General features: G+C 58.4%; 1 protein-coding gene across 5 annotated transcripts in view; it reads right to left on the reverse strand.

Moving 5' to 3' along the window:
• Positions 1–5,434: 5,434 nt before the first annotated feature.
• The window catches only part of NFIC (nuclear factor I C), a 63,105-nt gene continuing 56,014 nt past the window's right edge, over positions 5,435–12,525 (reverse strand). For 2 of the 5 annotated variants that reach the window (XM_032465985.1, XM_032465983.1), the window contains 2 exons: positions 11,453–11,538; positions 6,716–6,898 (listed from right to left, as the gene is read on the reverse strand). In XM_032465985.1, coding sequence (XP_032321876.1) covers positions 11,488–11,538 — 51 coding nt within the window. In that variant the 3' untranslated portion in view covers positions 6,716–6,898; positions 11,453–11,487. Of the gene's footprint in view, positions 6,899–11,452; positions 11,539–12,525 lie in introns of all 5 variants that reach the window. The other 3 variants (XM_032465984.1, XM_032465982.1, XM_032465986.1) reach the window with 3 other exon arrangements.

Consider the following 12,525-nt stretch of genomic DNA (forward strand, 5'->3'; position numbering starts at 1 on the left):
AAAGACTCTGGGGAATTCTGAGACTGGTAGGGAAAAGAGCCAGGCTTGGGGGATAGTGGGAAGGCTTCCTGGAGGAAGAGGATATTGCTGTGGGATGCAAGGATCAGCACAAATGGGAGAGGCAGTGATGGGCAGAGGGGACACAGGGGCGAAGGCGTGTGAAACAGCCCATCCCAGGAAGGGGCACTCCCTGGGGGGCCATCTTAGGCACTGCTAAGCACTAAGCAGCATTCCTGGGCCCCACTCACTCAGTGCCAGGGGCACCTCCAGTCATGACAACCACAGATGTGTGCGGATATGGTGGAATGTCACCTGGGGGACATTTGATTTAAAGGTCTCAACACTTGCCTGCTCCTTCAGTGTGGGGGTACCTGTTCTCTGAGGCCACCTGCCCCTCCAGCCTCTCCCCTTCACTTCGGCACAGAACAAAGACCAGCCCAAACTGAACACAGAAAGGAGGGTCCAGGACAGCTGGAAAGAGTCGCAGCATAGCTTGTTTAATTTTTATACATTTTTTTCTTTTTTCTTTTTTTTTGCCTTTTATTGAATCTTTTATGGAACCCCCCCTTTTTCATTTTTTCTTTTTTTTTCTTTTTTTTTTTTTTTGCATAGGGAAACAAACAAACAAAATAACAGCCAGAGTCACTTTCTGTAAATGGTACTTAGGTAGGCGCGTCCGCGGAAACCGAAATGACTGCGTAATATACAAGGTTATGACTGGAGTATGATGCGAGGGAGCAGGGCGGGGGGCCGGGCAAGGGAGAAGGCTGAGCTTGGGTCTGCCCAGATGCCCCCTTGTCCCCCATCCTGTCCCCACCCTGTGGAGGAGGAGGAGGAGGAGGAGGGGAGGAGGTGGGCAGTGGGCCCAGCTGGAACCTTCTCCGGACATGGGTTCATGAGCATGGTGTGTGTATGTGTGTGTGTGTATGTGTGTTATCCGGTGTGTGCGGCAAGCAGAAAGCAAGAAACAGAGTAAACTATCCTGGTAATATTGGTAAAATACAAAATAAGGAGGGAAAAAAAACCTCAAAAAATATCTCAGAGGGAAAAGAAAATTAATAGCAACACCAAAAAATTTTAGAAAGAAAGGAAAAAAAAAAGAGAGAGAGAGAGAAAGAAGGAAAGAAAATTCAGAGGGAAATGGGTCTCTCTCCCTTCTCCCTGTTACCCACCAGGCCGTGTGTCCTGTCCCTCTGACACCCTGCTTGTCCCACCCCCACGTGCGGTCCTGGCGGGGCAGGAGGGCAAGAAGCTGGGGGGTGGGGGCCAGGACCCCTGGATTTCAAGGGGCTTTGGTTTGGGGGGGCCTGGCTGGGACTCAAGATGGGAGGATGGTGTGTTGCGTTTTGGGAACGGGCTTTGGGGGCTTACAGCTGGGGGGGTGGGTAGCTCCCGTCCCCTTTGCAGTGGGTCCCCCTCTAGCCAGGGGGTTGTCTGGAGGGGCTGTTCGGAGGGCAGCTTGTCGGGTAGCTTGGGGACGGGGAGCGACTTCTTTCCTCTCCTGGAGCCTTTATTCCTGTTGGATCCCGCCTGCTCTTTCCTGAGGCCTGGGGGACCCCCAGGGAGTGGGGGAGATGAACCCCAAAGCCGTACCAGCAGACATGTGAGGCACTGCTTGGGAAAAGTCTGTTTTGGTATCGCTGGCAACAAGTCCTGCTGGGATTGCTTTGGGTCTGTCTCCCTGCCTCGCCCGGGGAAGGGGGGGGGGTGGGCCTCCGGGGCCAGCTCGGACCCCACACACTCTGAAATGCTTAGGGGTAGACGGGTGGGGGAGGCGGTGTCAGCTTGGAGATGAGACTCTCAGGAAGTGTCCAAAGGCGCAGAAACGCGGAAAGGTGGGAGGGTGCTGGATTTGAGGATGGGTCTCTGGAACCTCTCTCCCATTACCCTCCAAAAAAAAAAAAAATTAAAAATCAGGGTCTCAGAGAGAGAATCCAGGCCAAAATAAAAAGTAGCCACTGTATAATCTGTATTATGATAAAAAAAATTCCAAAATTATATATATATATGTATAGTATAGCCCTACACTGGAGGTCAAAGTACCGTTGGAAAAGTGAGAGTGGGGGTTGGGGGGTCCTGTGCGCTGTCTCTTCCAGAAGGCTGCACGGTTGCTCCTGGCCCCGGGATCCTGCCTCACTGGCCCCTGCCCAGCCAAGCCGGCTTGCTCCTGGAACATTGCTGTCTCTCGGGGCGGAAAGTTCCGGAGCAGGGACGGGGACGCCGAGGTTGGGGCTGTCTGCTCCTTGGGGAGCTGCAGCAGCCCCTCCTCACCGAGTCTCCTCTGGGCTTCCTTTTCGGGTCTGATTGTCTAGCTCAGGGTGGGAAACTGGGCTCAGAACTCGGCCAGAACCTGGGTTCCAGATCTGGACAGTGGGGAGACCCTGGCTCCCCATCTCTCCAGCCACACCTCCCTCTCCACCCTGGCTGGGGTCGGGCGCCCTCACCCACAGAGGGATGGGGGCAGTCTGCATACAGTAGGGGTCTCCCTAGGCTCTTCCACAGCATGGGCCAGGCAGGGGGCTCTGCGTGGATGCACGGTGGGTGAGCGGGTGACAGCGGGCTGGAGGGGGGAGGGGGTTTCAGATGTCAGTTTCACACATGTCAAAAAAAATCCAACACCCTGGCGGCTCCCCCCCAGGGCAGGAGCCACAAGTGCAGAGGTGGGCAAGGGGCCCGGTTCCTAGTGTCTCTGCAGTCCTGCCTGCGGCAGGCGGCCTGGGGATCGGCCGGATGGCACGCTGCAGCTCTTCTGAGCGCCTGGGGAGGACGTGCCTGCCACACTCAGCTGGAGGAGCCGAGAACACACAGCTGGGGGCGAGGGAGGGGGCAAGGGAGGGGGCATTCTGGGGCCCGAGGTGCTCTGGGGTCTGGGCCATGAGGGACAGTGGTCCCCAGGAGGCCCTCGGGGAGGGGTCCTGCTGGGAGGTGTCACCCATCCCTCTGCCACGGGCTGCTCCCCTGCCCCTAGGGGTGGAGGGCTGTGGGGCATGGAATAAAAACCAGAAATCAGCCCCATGGAAACTGACAAGCAGGGCTCTCAGGCCAGAGGGCAGCCCTTAAGGGCGGTGTCAAGGCCTGCTGAGGCCACTGTCTTGACGCTCCCTCTGTCCCCTAGGACTTACTGAGGTGTCTTTCTGGAAGAACACATGGCATGAGCATACGGTGGAGGATGAATGCCGGGGTCTCTCTGCAAGGCCCCACCCGGCTCTGGACACAATTCTAAAGTCTGAGGTGGTGGCAGGAAAAATGGATGGGGACCGTCTGCTCGGTGTGTCCTCACAGGAGATGTCTGAGGGGCTCAGGGGCGGGGAGGGCCAGAGGTGGTGAGGAAGGATGGCCTGAGGTTGGAGGACCTGGCCCTTTGGTCCTCCTGCCCCAACACCCCACTAACTGTCTGCTACTATCTCAGCTTTGGTTGAGTTAAAGGCAAAGGAAACTGGAAAAGAGAAAAAAAAAAAAAAGAAAAAGAAAAGAAAAAGGAAGAAAAGAAGGAAGGGAGAAAGAAAGGAAGGGAAATAACAAAATAAAACTGAGGAAAGGACAACAGCACAGCCGGCACCCCAACCCCGGACGGAGGCCTGTGATGCAGCGTTCCCCCTTCCCCGGCCCCCCGGCCGGGCCTCGGATGGCTGAGCTAGCCCTAAGGTTCAGACAGACAAATATTGCATATATCGGGTTTGGTTTTTGTCTTTTTGTTTGTTTCATACCAGACCCCCTCCACAGTCACAGCTGGAAGACTCAGAACCGGCTGGGAGGGACAGGAGGGACCTGCCTCCCAAGGCCAGTCTCCGGGGATGGGTCCTTTGGCAAGAAGGAGGGGGCTGCGTGGGGGGGTGGGGGACAGCGATTTGACCCTGAGCCAGGGGGACGCCAGCCTGCGGGAGAGGTGGGACGGGGGAGTCTGGCTATCAGCAGGGTGGCCACCCCATGGGGGGACTGCCTGGACCGTGGGTGCATGCATGGCGTCTGGGGGCTGGCCTGTGGCCCAGTGACGGGAGAAGCCCTTGCCCGGGGCCAGGGCACACCCCTGAGGTCTGTCGGCCGCTGTGGGCAGGGGATTCAGAAATGACCCCCCTGGAGCCCGAGGGTGGGGCCGGGGGTTGCAGAGCACCAGGGAGCGCCCCCAATGCAGCAGGAGACGTGGAGACAGAGCTGAGGGTGGGCTGGGGGTGGGGCAGACGTGGACTGCTTTTTTAGCAGTGTGGTTTTTAAGCGTGAGATTTTTCTTCATTTTTAAAAATTCTTAATTTTTCTTTATTTTTTACAAATAGAAATACATCCCTTTTCAATTTTTACTTTTTATTTCATGTCATTGTTTGTCTTTTTTTTTGAACTACACGAGCAGTGCATGCAGCTATGTGTGCGCTGATATTGTTTAAAGGTAATACTTATTTTCGGGAGGCAAGGCACATCATGTGGTAGAAAATTTCGTGCAAATTAGGAAACATGGAATTTTTTTAAAGTTTTTTTTTGTATCTTTTTTTTTTCTTTTAAAGAGGAGGAAGTGGTGCTGGAGGGCTGGGGGACGGCTGGGGAGGAAGGGAGAGCCAGGTATAATTTGCCATGCAGTTATCAGCCGCCGCGAGCTGATGTCAGGAGCCAGGTCACAGGAATCCTTGACTAAGCACCATGCAAAGTTAGGTAGCTGGGGGCTGCCAGGTGCCCCCTCCCCTACCCCGCCTACCCGCACCCTAAGGTTCCCAGCTGAGAAGCTTCTGGAGACCCCGACTGCACCTCCCGGAGAGTACGGCCCATGCTTTGGTCCCCAACAGCCAGGCAGTGGATGGGCCCTGGGGACAGACGGACGGACGACGGGAGGGGGCCTGGTGGGGAAGGGTCTTGGGTCTTTCTCTTTATGATTGAGTGGGCTCGCCAAGCCCCTTGGGCTGGTTTGGGAGGAAAGTCTGGTTTCTGGGGAGGCGGGAGGAGGCTGGCCAGGACTGGGGCACCGGGGTACCAGGGTAGGGAGAGGAGGGGGGCCAGACTGGGCATAGTCGAGGTGGAGGCCCTGCCCAGGGCAATGGCTTTGGCCCAGGCCTGGGGATGGGGGGCCGTGGTGGCGGAAGGCACTCCCCAGCACCAGGCCTGGAAGAGGCCAGTTAGGGCTCAGGAGGATGGACCTGGAGGGAGTCTTGTGTTTGGGCCTGATGACCCTAGGACACAAAACACCCGATTCCCTGGCCCCCCACTCACCCAAGAAGGCCATCATGGGGTTGGGGCAGGGATGGGGGTGAGGGGGCACCTGGGGTCCCCAGGTTTAGTGTTTTTGGAGCGGCTCAACGGAAAACGCTTAGCTGATGGGAGGTCCCCTACATGGCTGCAGGGAGCCCCGAGGCGCTGACCCTTCCTGCCCCCAGCCAGAACCCCCGACCCTGTCCAGGCGCAAGCGGAGGGCACTCGGCCCAGCCTTCTCTCCTTCTGGCCGCCCAGCTGCACTGCACCTCCCCAGCTGTGCCCACTTCGGAGGGGAGATGAAAGTGCAAACCGTGGTCCCCCTGTGGGCCGAGAGGCACCAGGGAGGGGGTGTCGCTCCAGAATGTAAGGCACTGGCAGAGGAGGCGTGGGGAGGGGGCACATCGGCTTCCCCAGATCCCACCCCCACACGGCAGGACGCTTGGGGGATGCCCAGCTCTGCCCCCTGGGTCTGCTCGGGGGGTGGGGGGGTCCCATCTCTCTAGCTCTGAGGGGGCGCACAGCAATGAGGGGTCAGTGACTGGAGGGGGCCGGGTTGCAGGGGAGGAGGGTGGAGGATGCCCACGGCCACTCGCGTCCCAGCTGGACAAAGGGGAGGGGGGCGGGCGGTGGGAATCAGGCACTTAAACCACTCGCTCTCACCTCCCACCTCCATGGGCTAAGTGGGGGGTCCTCCCCTTTCAGGGCTTGGGTGGATGGAGAGTCCAGAGGGGTGCCCCCATCTCGGGGAGCTCCGGGTCTCTCTGCTCCACCGCCCCCAGCCCCTTCCTCGGAAAGTGCATCTCTTACAGTGTGTGCAACGCGGAGCCCTCCCCGGGGGTGTGGAGCTGGCCGGGGCTGGGGTGCCATGGGGTGGCCTCCAATGCCTGGGGTGGGGCTGGGGGTCGTTTGCATAGAGACTTCTCCCAAACCGGGCAGGCGTGGGGCTTCCAGAAAGAACAAGTCCCCAGCACGCTCTGGGGCAGGCAGAGGTCCACGAGCGCAGGACACTCTTGAGAGAGCACAGGCCACGCATCCCAGCTCCCTGGCCACGCCCGGGGTCTCCCCACAACCCTCTTCTGCCCTTGTCGCTTCCCCAACCACCCTGCTGGCCTTGGCTGCCCGCTGCTGGGGTCCTGCCTTTCCACTTGGCAAACACTGTCGCGGGGGCCTGGCCGACGTCCTGGCAACGGCGGCAGCAGGGGCATGGGGAGAGGTGGCCTCGCTGGGTGTCCTGCCCCGTCGGCCGGGCACGGGCACCAGGCTGCGCTCACCTGGTCCTGGGCGGAGGCGGGAGCGGTGCCGGCCCTTCCAGAGCAGCAGCGAGAGGAGATGAATAACTTAGGAAGGCGCGCCGGCTCTGAGGGTTGGCGGGGCCGGGCTCTCCGGTCCAGTCCGTCTGGCCGCGGCGTCCCGAGAGTCCGAAGCGTTGCCATATTCACCTTCTGCCTTCTTGGTTGGGTGGGTTTATTTTTATGCATGGTTTTTTTTTTCCGGTTTGTCTTTTTTTTTTTCCTCTTTTCTTTCTTTTTTTCTGTTTTTTCTTCTGTGTGTATGTGTCTGTGTGTTTTGTCTTTCAGCCGCGCTGGGAGTCGGCAGGGTATTCTTGCTTGCTCTAGCTTTCCACCGAAAACGTGGGCCGGGGGCTGGCGCTGCGGACCCCCAGGATTCCCAGGACGAAGGAGCAGGGTGTGGGAAGAAATCTTTCTTATCCCAGATACCAGGACTGGGCGGCCCGAGAGGATGCAGAGAGAGAAAGAAGAGATTGAGGGTCAGGCTCTGCCAGCCACTGCCATGCCCACCGCGGCCCCACCCGACTCCTGTGACCTGTGACTTGTCCCCCATCCCAGACCTGTCATGACCCGTTGGTTGACCCTGGGCAAGTGACTCTGCCCCTAAGCAGCGCTGCTAGATAAATCACAGAATGCCCAGTGAAATCTGGATTCTGGATAAACGACCGATAAACCTTTTAACATAAGTATACCCCATGCAACTTTTGGGATATACTTTTACTTAAAAGATTTTTTTGTTGCTGTTGTTTAAATCCTTTGTTTATCTGGAATTGAAATCTATCTGAGTATCTTGTAGTTTTGTTTGCTAAATCTGGCAGCTCAACCTCTGAGCCTCACTGCCCTGACTATAAAATGAAGGAGGGGACCTCTTACTCTGTTCATGGAGGGTGACAGGTGAATCTTTATGGAGCACCACCATATTTGGGCTCTGAGACTGGGGTTGTTGGTTTCCTTTTTTGTTTTAATAAACATTTTCCCATTAATGATTTCCTCCAGAACCCTACATGAAAGCAGAACTATTGCCCCCTGACCCCATTTTGCAGTGAAGAAAACTGGGGCTCAGAGAAGTTAAGTAACTTGCCCAAGTCCACCAGCATGGGAGGGAGGGGCAAAGCTGGAATTGGAACTCAGGCCTGAGAAGCTCCAGTCCCCACTGGTAGCCCTGCCTGGGGTTGACCCCTCAGCCTGGCCTTTTCGGGGGTCACAACTCCCACTTTACAGAGAGGGAGATTGAGGCTCTGGGACAGGAGGCCAGGCCTGCACGTATAGCTGTGGCCTGGGTCTCCACCGGGAAGCTGCTGTACAGACTCTTCCCCTGGAAATGCATCCAGTTTGCCTGTGTGGGGTGGGCTTGGGGGTAGGTAACACCCCATCTTTGCCCCACTGAGGTCAGAGCATACTGTACCCCCACCCCTGCTGTAAATCAATAGCACCCCCTCCAACCAGGCCACCCTGCAGCCACAGGGCCATCCCATCCAACTGATGCTGTGGCTCCCAGCCCCCCATCTCCAGCCAAGTTCAAGTTCATCTTGGCCATTACCTCATGTCTGGTTTCCGTTGGCAACCAGACAGATTCTGGGCGTGATCCTCCCCTGTGGTGGCCGGCCTCCCCTAGGCCCTTCCTCCCTTCCTCCTCCCCTCCTAGGCTCTCTGCCCAGCTCTGGCGCCCCGTAATGGGGTGGTGGTGGGGCCCCTCAACTCAACATCCTCCCCCTTAGCTGAAGGGGAGACTGAGGCAGCACGGTGCCAGAGGTGAGGTCCAGGCTCTGGCATCCCCCTGGCCTCTCTGGAGCCACCAGTGTGGCTTTTGGGCTTTGGCTGCAACCCTCTGGCCCTTGGTTTACTCATCAGCTGAACGGACATGATGGACAAAAACCGTCTGGTGTAAAATGCTCAGCTGGGGGGAATCCTTCACATAGGGATGGGGGTAGGGGTGTCAGAGGCCACAGAGTCTCACTTGGGGGGCCAAAGTGATGGATGGCTCAGGACTGGGGAGGCTGATGGTGAAAGACGGGTGGGCAGGATGAAGAAGGTGGGCCATTCATCAAGGAGAGATCAACTGACACTGATCAGGGGAGGGCAGTGACTGGAGGAGGGGTTACTGATCAGGGGGAGGGGCACTGCCTGGAGGAGGGGATACTGATCAGGGGGAGGGGCACTGACTGGAGGAGGGGTTACTGATCAGGGGGAGGGGCAGTGACTGGAGGAGGGGTTACTGATCAGGGGGAGGGGTAGTGACTGGAGGAGGGGATACTGATGGGGGGGCAGTGACTGGAGGAGGGGACACTGATCAGGGGGAGGGGCAGTGACTGGAGGAGGGGATACTGATCGGGGAGGGGCACTGACTGGAGGGAGAGACATTGATCGGGGGAGGGGCACTGACTGGAGAGGGGGATATTGATCAGGGAGAGAGGCATTGATTGGGGGAAAGGCAGGGGATGCAAGGGCTTGTGCGGAGGCAGAGAAGCCACTGCAGGCTGGGGGGTAGGGGCAGAGGAAAGCAAACCCGCCAGGAATAATGAAGGCGGAGACAGAAGTGCTGACTGGGCCAGAAAGGAGAGGCCTCTCAGCTCTGAGCCCTTCGCACAGGGGTTCCAAGAGGGGGGAGTGGGTGTCACGGCTTCTTCCCCTCTTCCCTCCCTGAGGTCTGTCTGGACCGGGGGTGCCTGAACCCACTGGGGGACTTGGGGGCCTTCAGTCCAGGGACCTGTGGTCTTGCCTGTATGGTGCTGGCGAGATCTTCCCCCAGACTCAGATGGAGGGCCTCACCTTTCCTGTCACCCTTGAGAGTCTCTCACCCATCTGTCACCTTCCCTGCCTCCCCAAAACCAGCCTCACAAAGTGCTTTCCAATTCCCCGCCCTAGCTGTGCCCCTCCCTCTCTCTAATCCCTTCCATAGCTCCCCTTGGCCCGCAGGCCAAAGACCACATTTGAGGTCTTCCACATTCAGGCTGTCTCGCCATCATTTCCAGCCTTTGGCAGTGCTGAGCCCCCTGCCTGGACACCCTCATCCTTCTCTGCCTGACACCAGGCTCCAACCCCTCCCGACCCAGGCAGAGTCCCAGATAGCCCCTCTCCCAAGTTCCTCGACAGTTCTGGTCCCACCCTCTCTGGGTACCCAGCAGGACTTGCAGGCTGGGGGGGAGCAGGGGGGTGCGACCAGAAGCATGTAGAACCAAAGGTACCCCACCTTGCCTGCCTCGGTTTCCCTCCCCTCTCAGGCCATCCAGGCTGACAATGGGGTAGGTGAGGTGGTGGGTGAGGGAGGCTGGGGAAGGGTTAAGAGGGCAGGGTCCTCTCCCTGTCACTTTTATTAGCTTTGATTTCTGAAGCAATTAGGACATTCCCAGCCTCCTGTGGGGAGGGATGTCAGGTCAGCTGGGACAGGAAACGCCTGGCTCTCAGAGAACTGTGGGGGTGGTAGTGTCCAGGCCCCGACAAAACTCAAAACGCAAAGAGGGGAGTCCTAGGGCCACCCCAGCTTGCTGGGTGACACTGACCAAGTGACCCCTCTTTTGGATTCCAGCTGAGGCTCTGTAAGACAGGACACTGAATATTTTGGATATGTGAGGGTATGTGGGGCAGGTTGGATAAAATTGGTTCCCTAACGCTTGAGACCCTTCAAAGCCACCCCAAGGCCAGAAGAAGAGACTGAGGTTCAGAGTGACTAAAGTAGAACTGGGCATGAGCCCTGGTCTCCTGACCACAGCACCCCCAGTTGAAGTCTGGGCAGGAAGGGCAGAGGATAGCCAGGTCTTCCTCACCCACTCTGGCCCCTCCGCGCTGCCAGCAGCGACCAGGCCAACCTTGGAGGGTCCCCAGGGGGCCAGGCTGTGGTGGGAGGTTCCTTGGGTCTGGTCTGGGTGGCTGAATCTGGTCTCAGCGGAGGATGGGGGATGTGGCTGCCTCTCTGCCTCCAAACACCCACCCTGCCCATGGACTCTGCTGTAGGAGACCCTCCCACAGTGGCTTGAGGGTCCAAATGTGGCTCCTGGGGACCCCACAAATCCCCATGCTCTATGGTTCTGGTGATTTGGAGATGCTGAGGGGCCCTGAGGAGGGTTCTTGGTGCATCTGGGCCTTGGAGGGAGCTGGCACTGCCCTCTGGCTGTTTTACATCCTGTGACCCCCTCCTCAACATGCACCAGGGACTGTAGGCTCTGGGGTCCAGCCAACACTCTCAAACACCATCTGCCCAACACACTCCTGGCCTGTGCACGACACAGATGTGGATGCCGGCCCGAAGGCCGGTGTTGGGGATGCGTGGGCAGGAGCTGAAGTCACCTCCCACCCTGAAGAAAGCTGGGAGCCCTGAGTCTGAGCTCTGGACTGTCATGGCTCTACCTTGCACTGCTGTGCAGCCTCGGGCAACTCACTCCTCCTCCCTGAGCCTCCTAGTCTCGTCCTCAACCAGCCTCCCCCCCCTTTCCGTGGTGCACACTCAGCTGCAGTAATGCCAACTCCACCTCTACCACCCCCGCCACCTTGCAGGCTAGAGCCGGGGGCAGGGGCTTGCATGCTGTACTGGGAGGCCCCACCCCTGGCCCTCCTCTCCTGTGGTCCCTCTGGCCAGCATAGGAGGATGAAGGCGGGGGTGGGGGGGAAGCTTGGGCAGACGTGCTGTGTGATCCTGGGCAAATCCCCTCACCTCTACGAGCCTCCGTCTCCCCATCTGTGCCAATGGGGCCAGGGTGGCAATAACCCAGGCCCCACAGCAGTTCTGCTGTGACTGCCCCCGGCAGGAAGCGCAGACGGACTTGGAGTAGCACCGCATCCCTGGGCATGGGCTCGAGGCCCTGGAAGGGCCTGAGAGGCTGGGCCTGGGAGGCTGGCCCCGCTGCCACGCTGCCACGCTCAACAGCCACTGTGCTAGGGGTGTGGCTGGGGGGAGGCACGGGGCCCAGTGGGCCAGCTTCTCCCTGTGCACCCAGGCCGGCCCTCTGCCCTGCCCCTCCCACCCCCCAACCAGCTGGCCTCTTGGCCCCTACCTGTGCCTGATAAATGCCCGTTGGATCCCTTGGTCCTAATCCCACAAAGGAACGGTTTGCAGGGGACGTGCCGGGCGTAGAGTAGGCTGCGGGGAGGAGAGAGACCGAGAGCCCGTTAGCGCAGAGGCGGCACGGGAGCACCAGAGAGGGTGGCCGCTGCCCAGGGTCACACAGCTGGGCCTTCGCACCCAGCACCCGGTCCTCAGAGCTCGCCGCCCTCCCCCTGGATGGTCCAGGCACCCGGAAAAGCCCACAGTCTCAGGCCCCCAGGGTCACGCGGGCCGGTGTCTGCTGGGAGGGAAGGCACAGGATGAAAGATTCATAATCCAGAAACCGCCTGTGAATTATTCAGGTGCTCCACTGCCTGGCCCATCCTGTGCCCGCGGCCTACACCCCGCACGGGGCGCCATGAACTATTGAGGGCATTTTATTTATTAATTTTCCTCCTGGAGAGGGCGCGGGGAAGGCCGGGTGTGCGCGCACACACACACACACACGTATTTCTATTTTAATCTCACTGATCACGTTTTGTCAGTGAGTGAATGATTCACGACCCAGGCTGGTGGGGGGACAGGGGTGGTGGGAGGGTCCCCACATGGTGAGCGGGAGGCAGTGAGGCCTGGGGGGTTTGGGGTGTAGGAAGCAGGCTGGACCTGCAGTTAAGAAGCTGGTACGGAGGGAAGGAAAATGAACCCACATTTATTCCTTGTCTATTAAGTGTCTACTGTATGCCAGGCACTGGGCACTATCCCATTTTAATCCTCAGTGGCCTCAATGCAGCAGACATGATAATTATGCCCATTTCACAGATGAGAAAGTAGGCAGAGGAGGTGACAACCAGCAGCACAGGCCAACTCTCTACTTTGCACCTGGCCTGCTGCTAAATGTTCTCCCTGACCTATTTCACCAACTTGCTACCCACCACCCTCTGGTGACTATTCCATATTGCCATTGAGAAATCTGAGGCTCAGAGAGGAGAGGACATTTGCCCAAAGTCACACAGGGAGCATGATGCAGAGGCAGGATTTGAATCCAGTGCCCCACGCTGCATCTGGTATTTAGAGAAAGCCTAT

The sequence above is a fragment of the Camelus ferus genome, chromosome 22 (genome assembly GCF_009834535.1).
Source record: "Camelus ferus isolate YT-003-E chromosome 22, BCGSAC_Cfer_1.0, whole genome shotgun sequence".
Lineage (NCBI taxonomy): Eukaryota > Metazoa > Chordata > Mammalia > Artiodactyla > Camelidae > Camelus > Camelus ferus.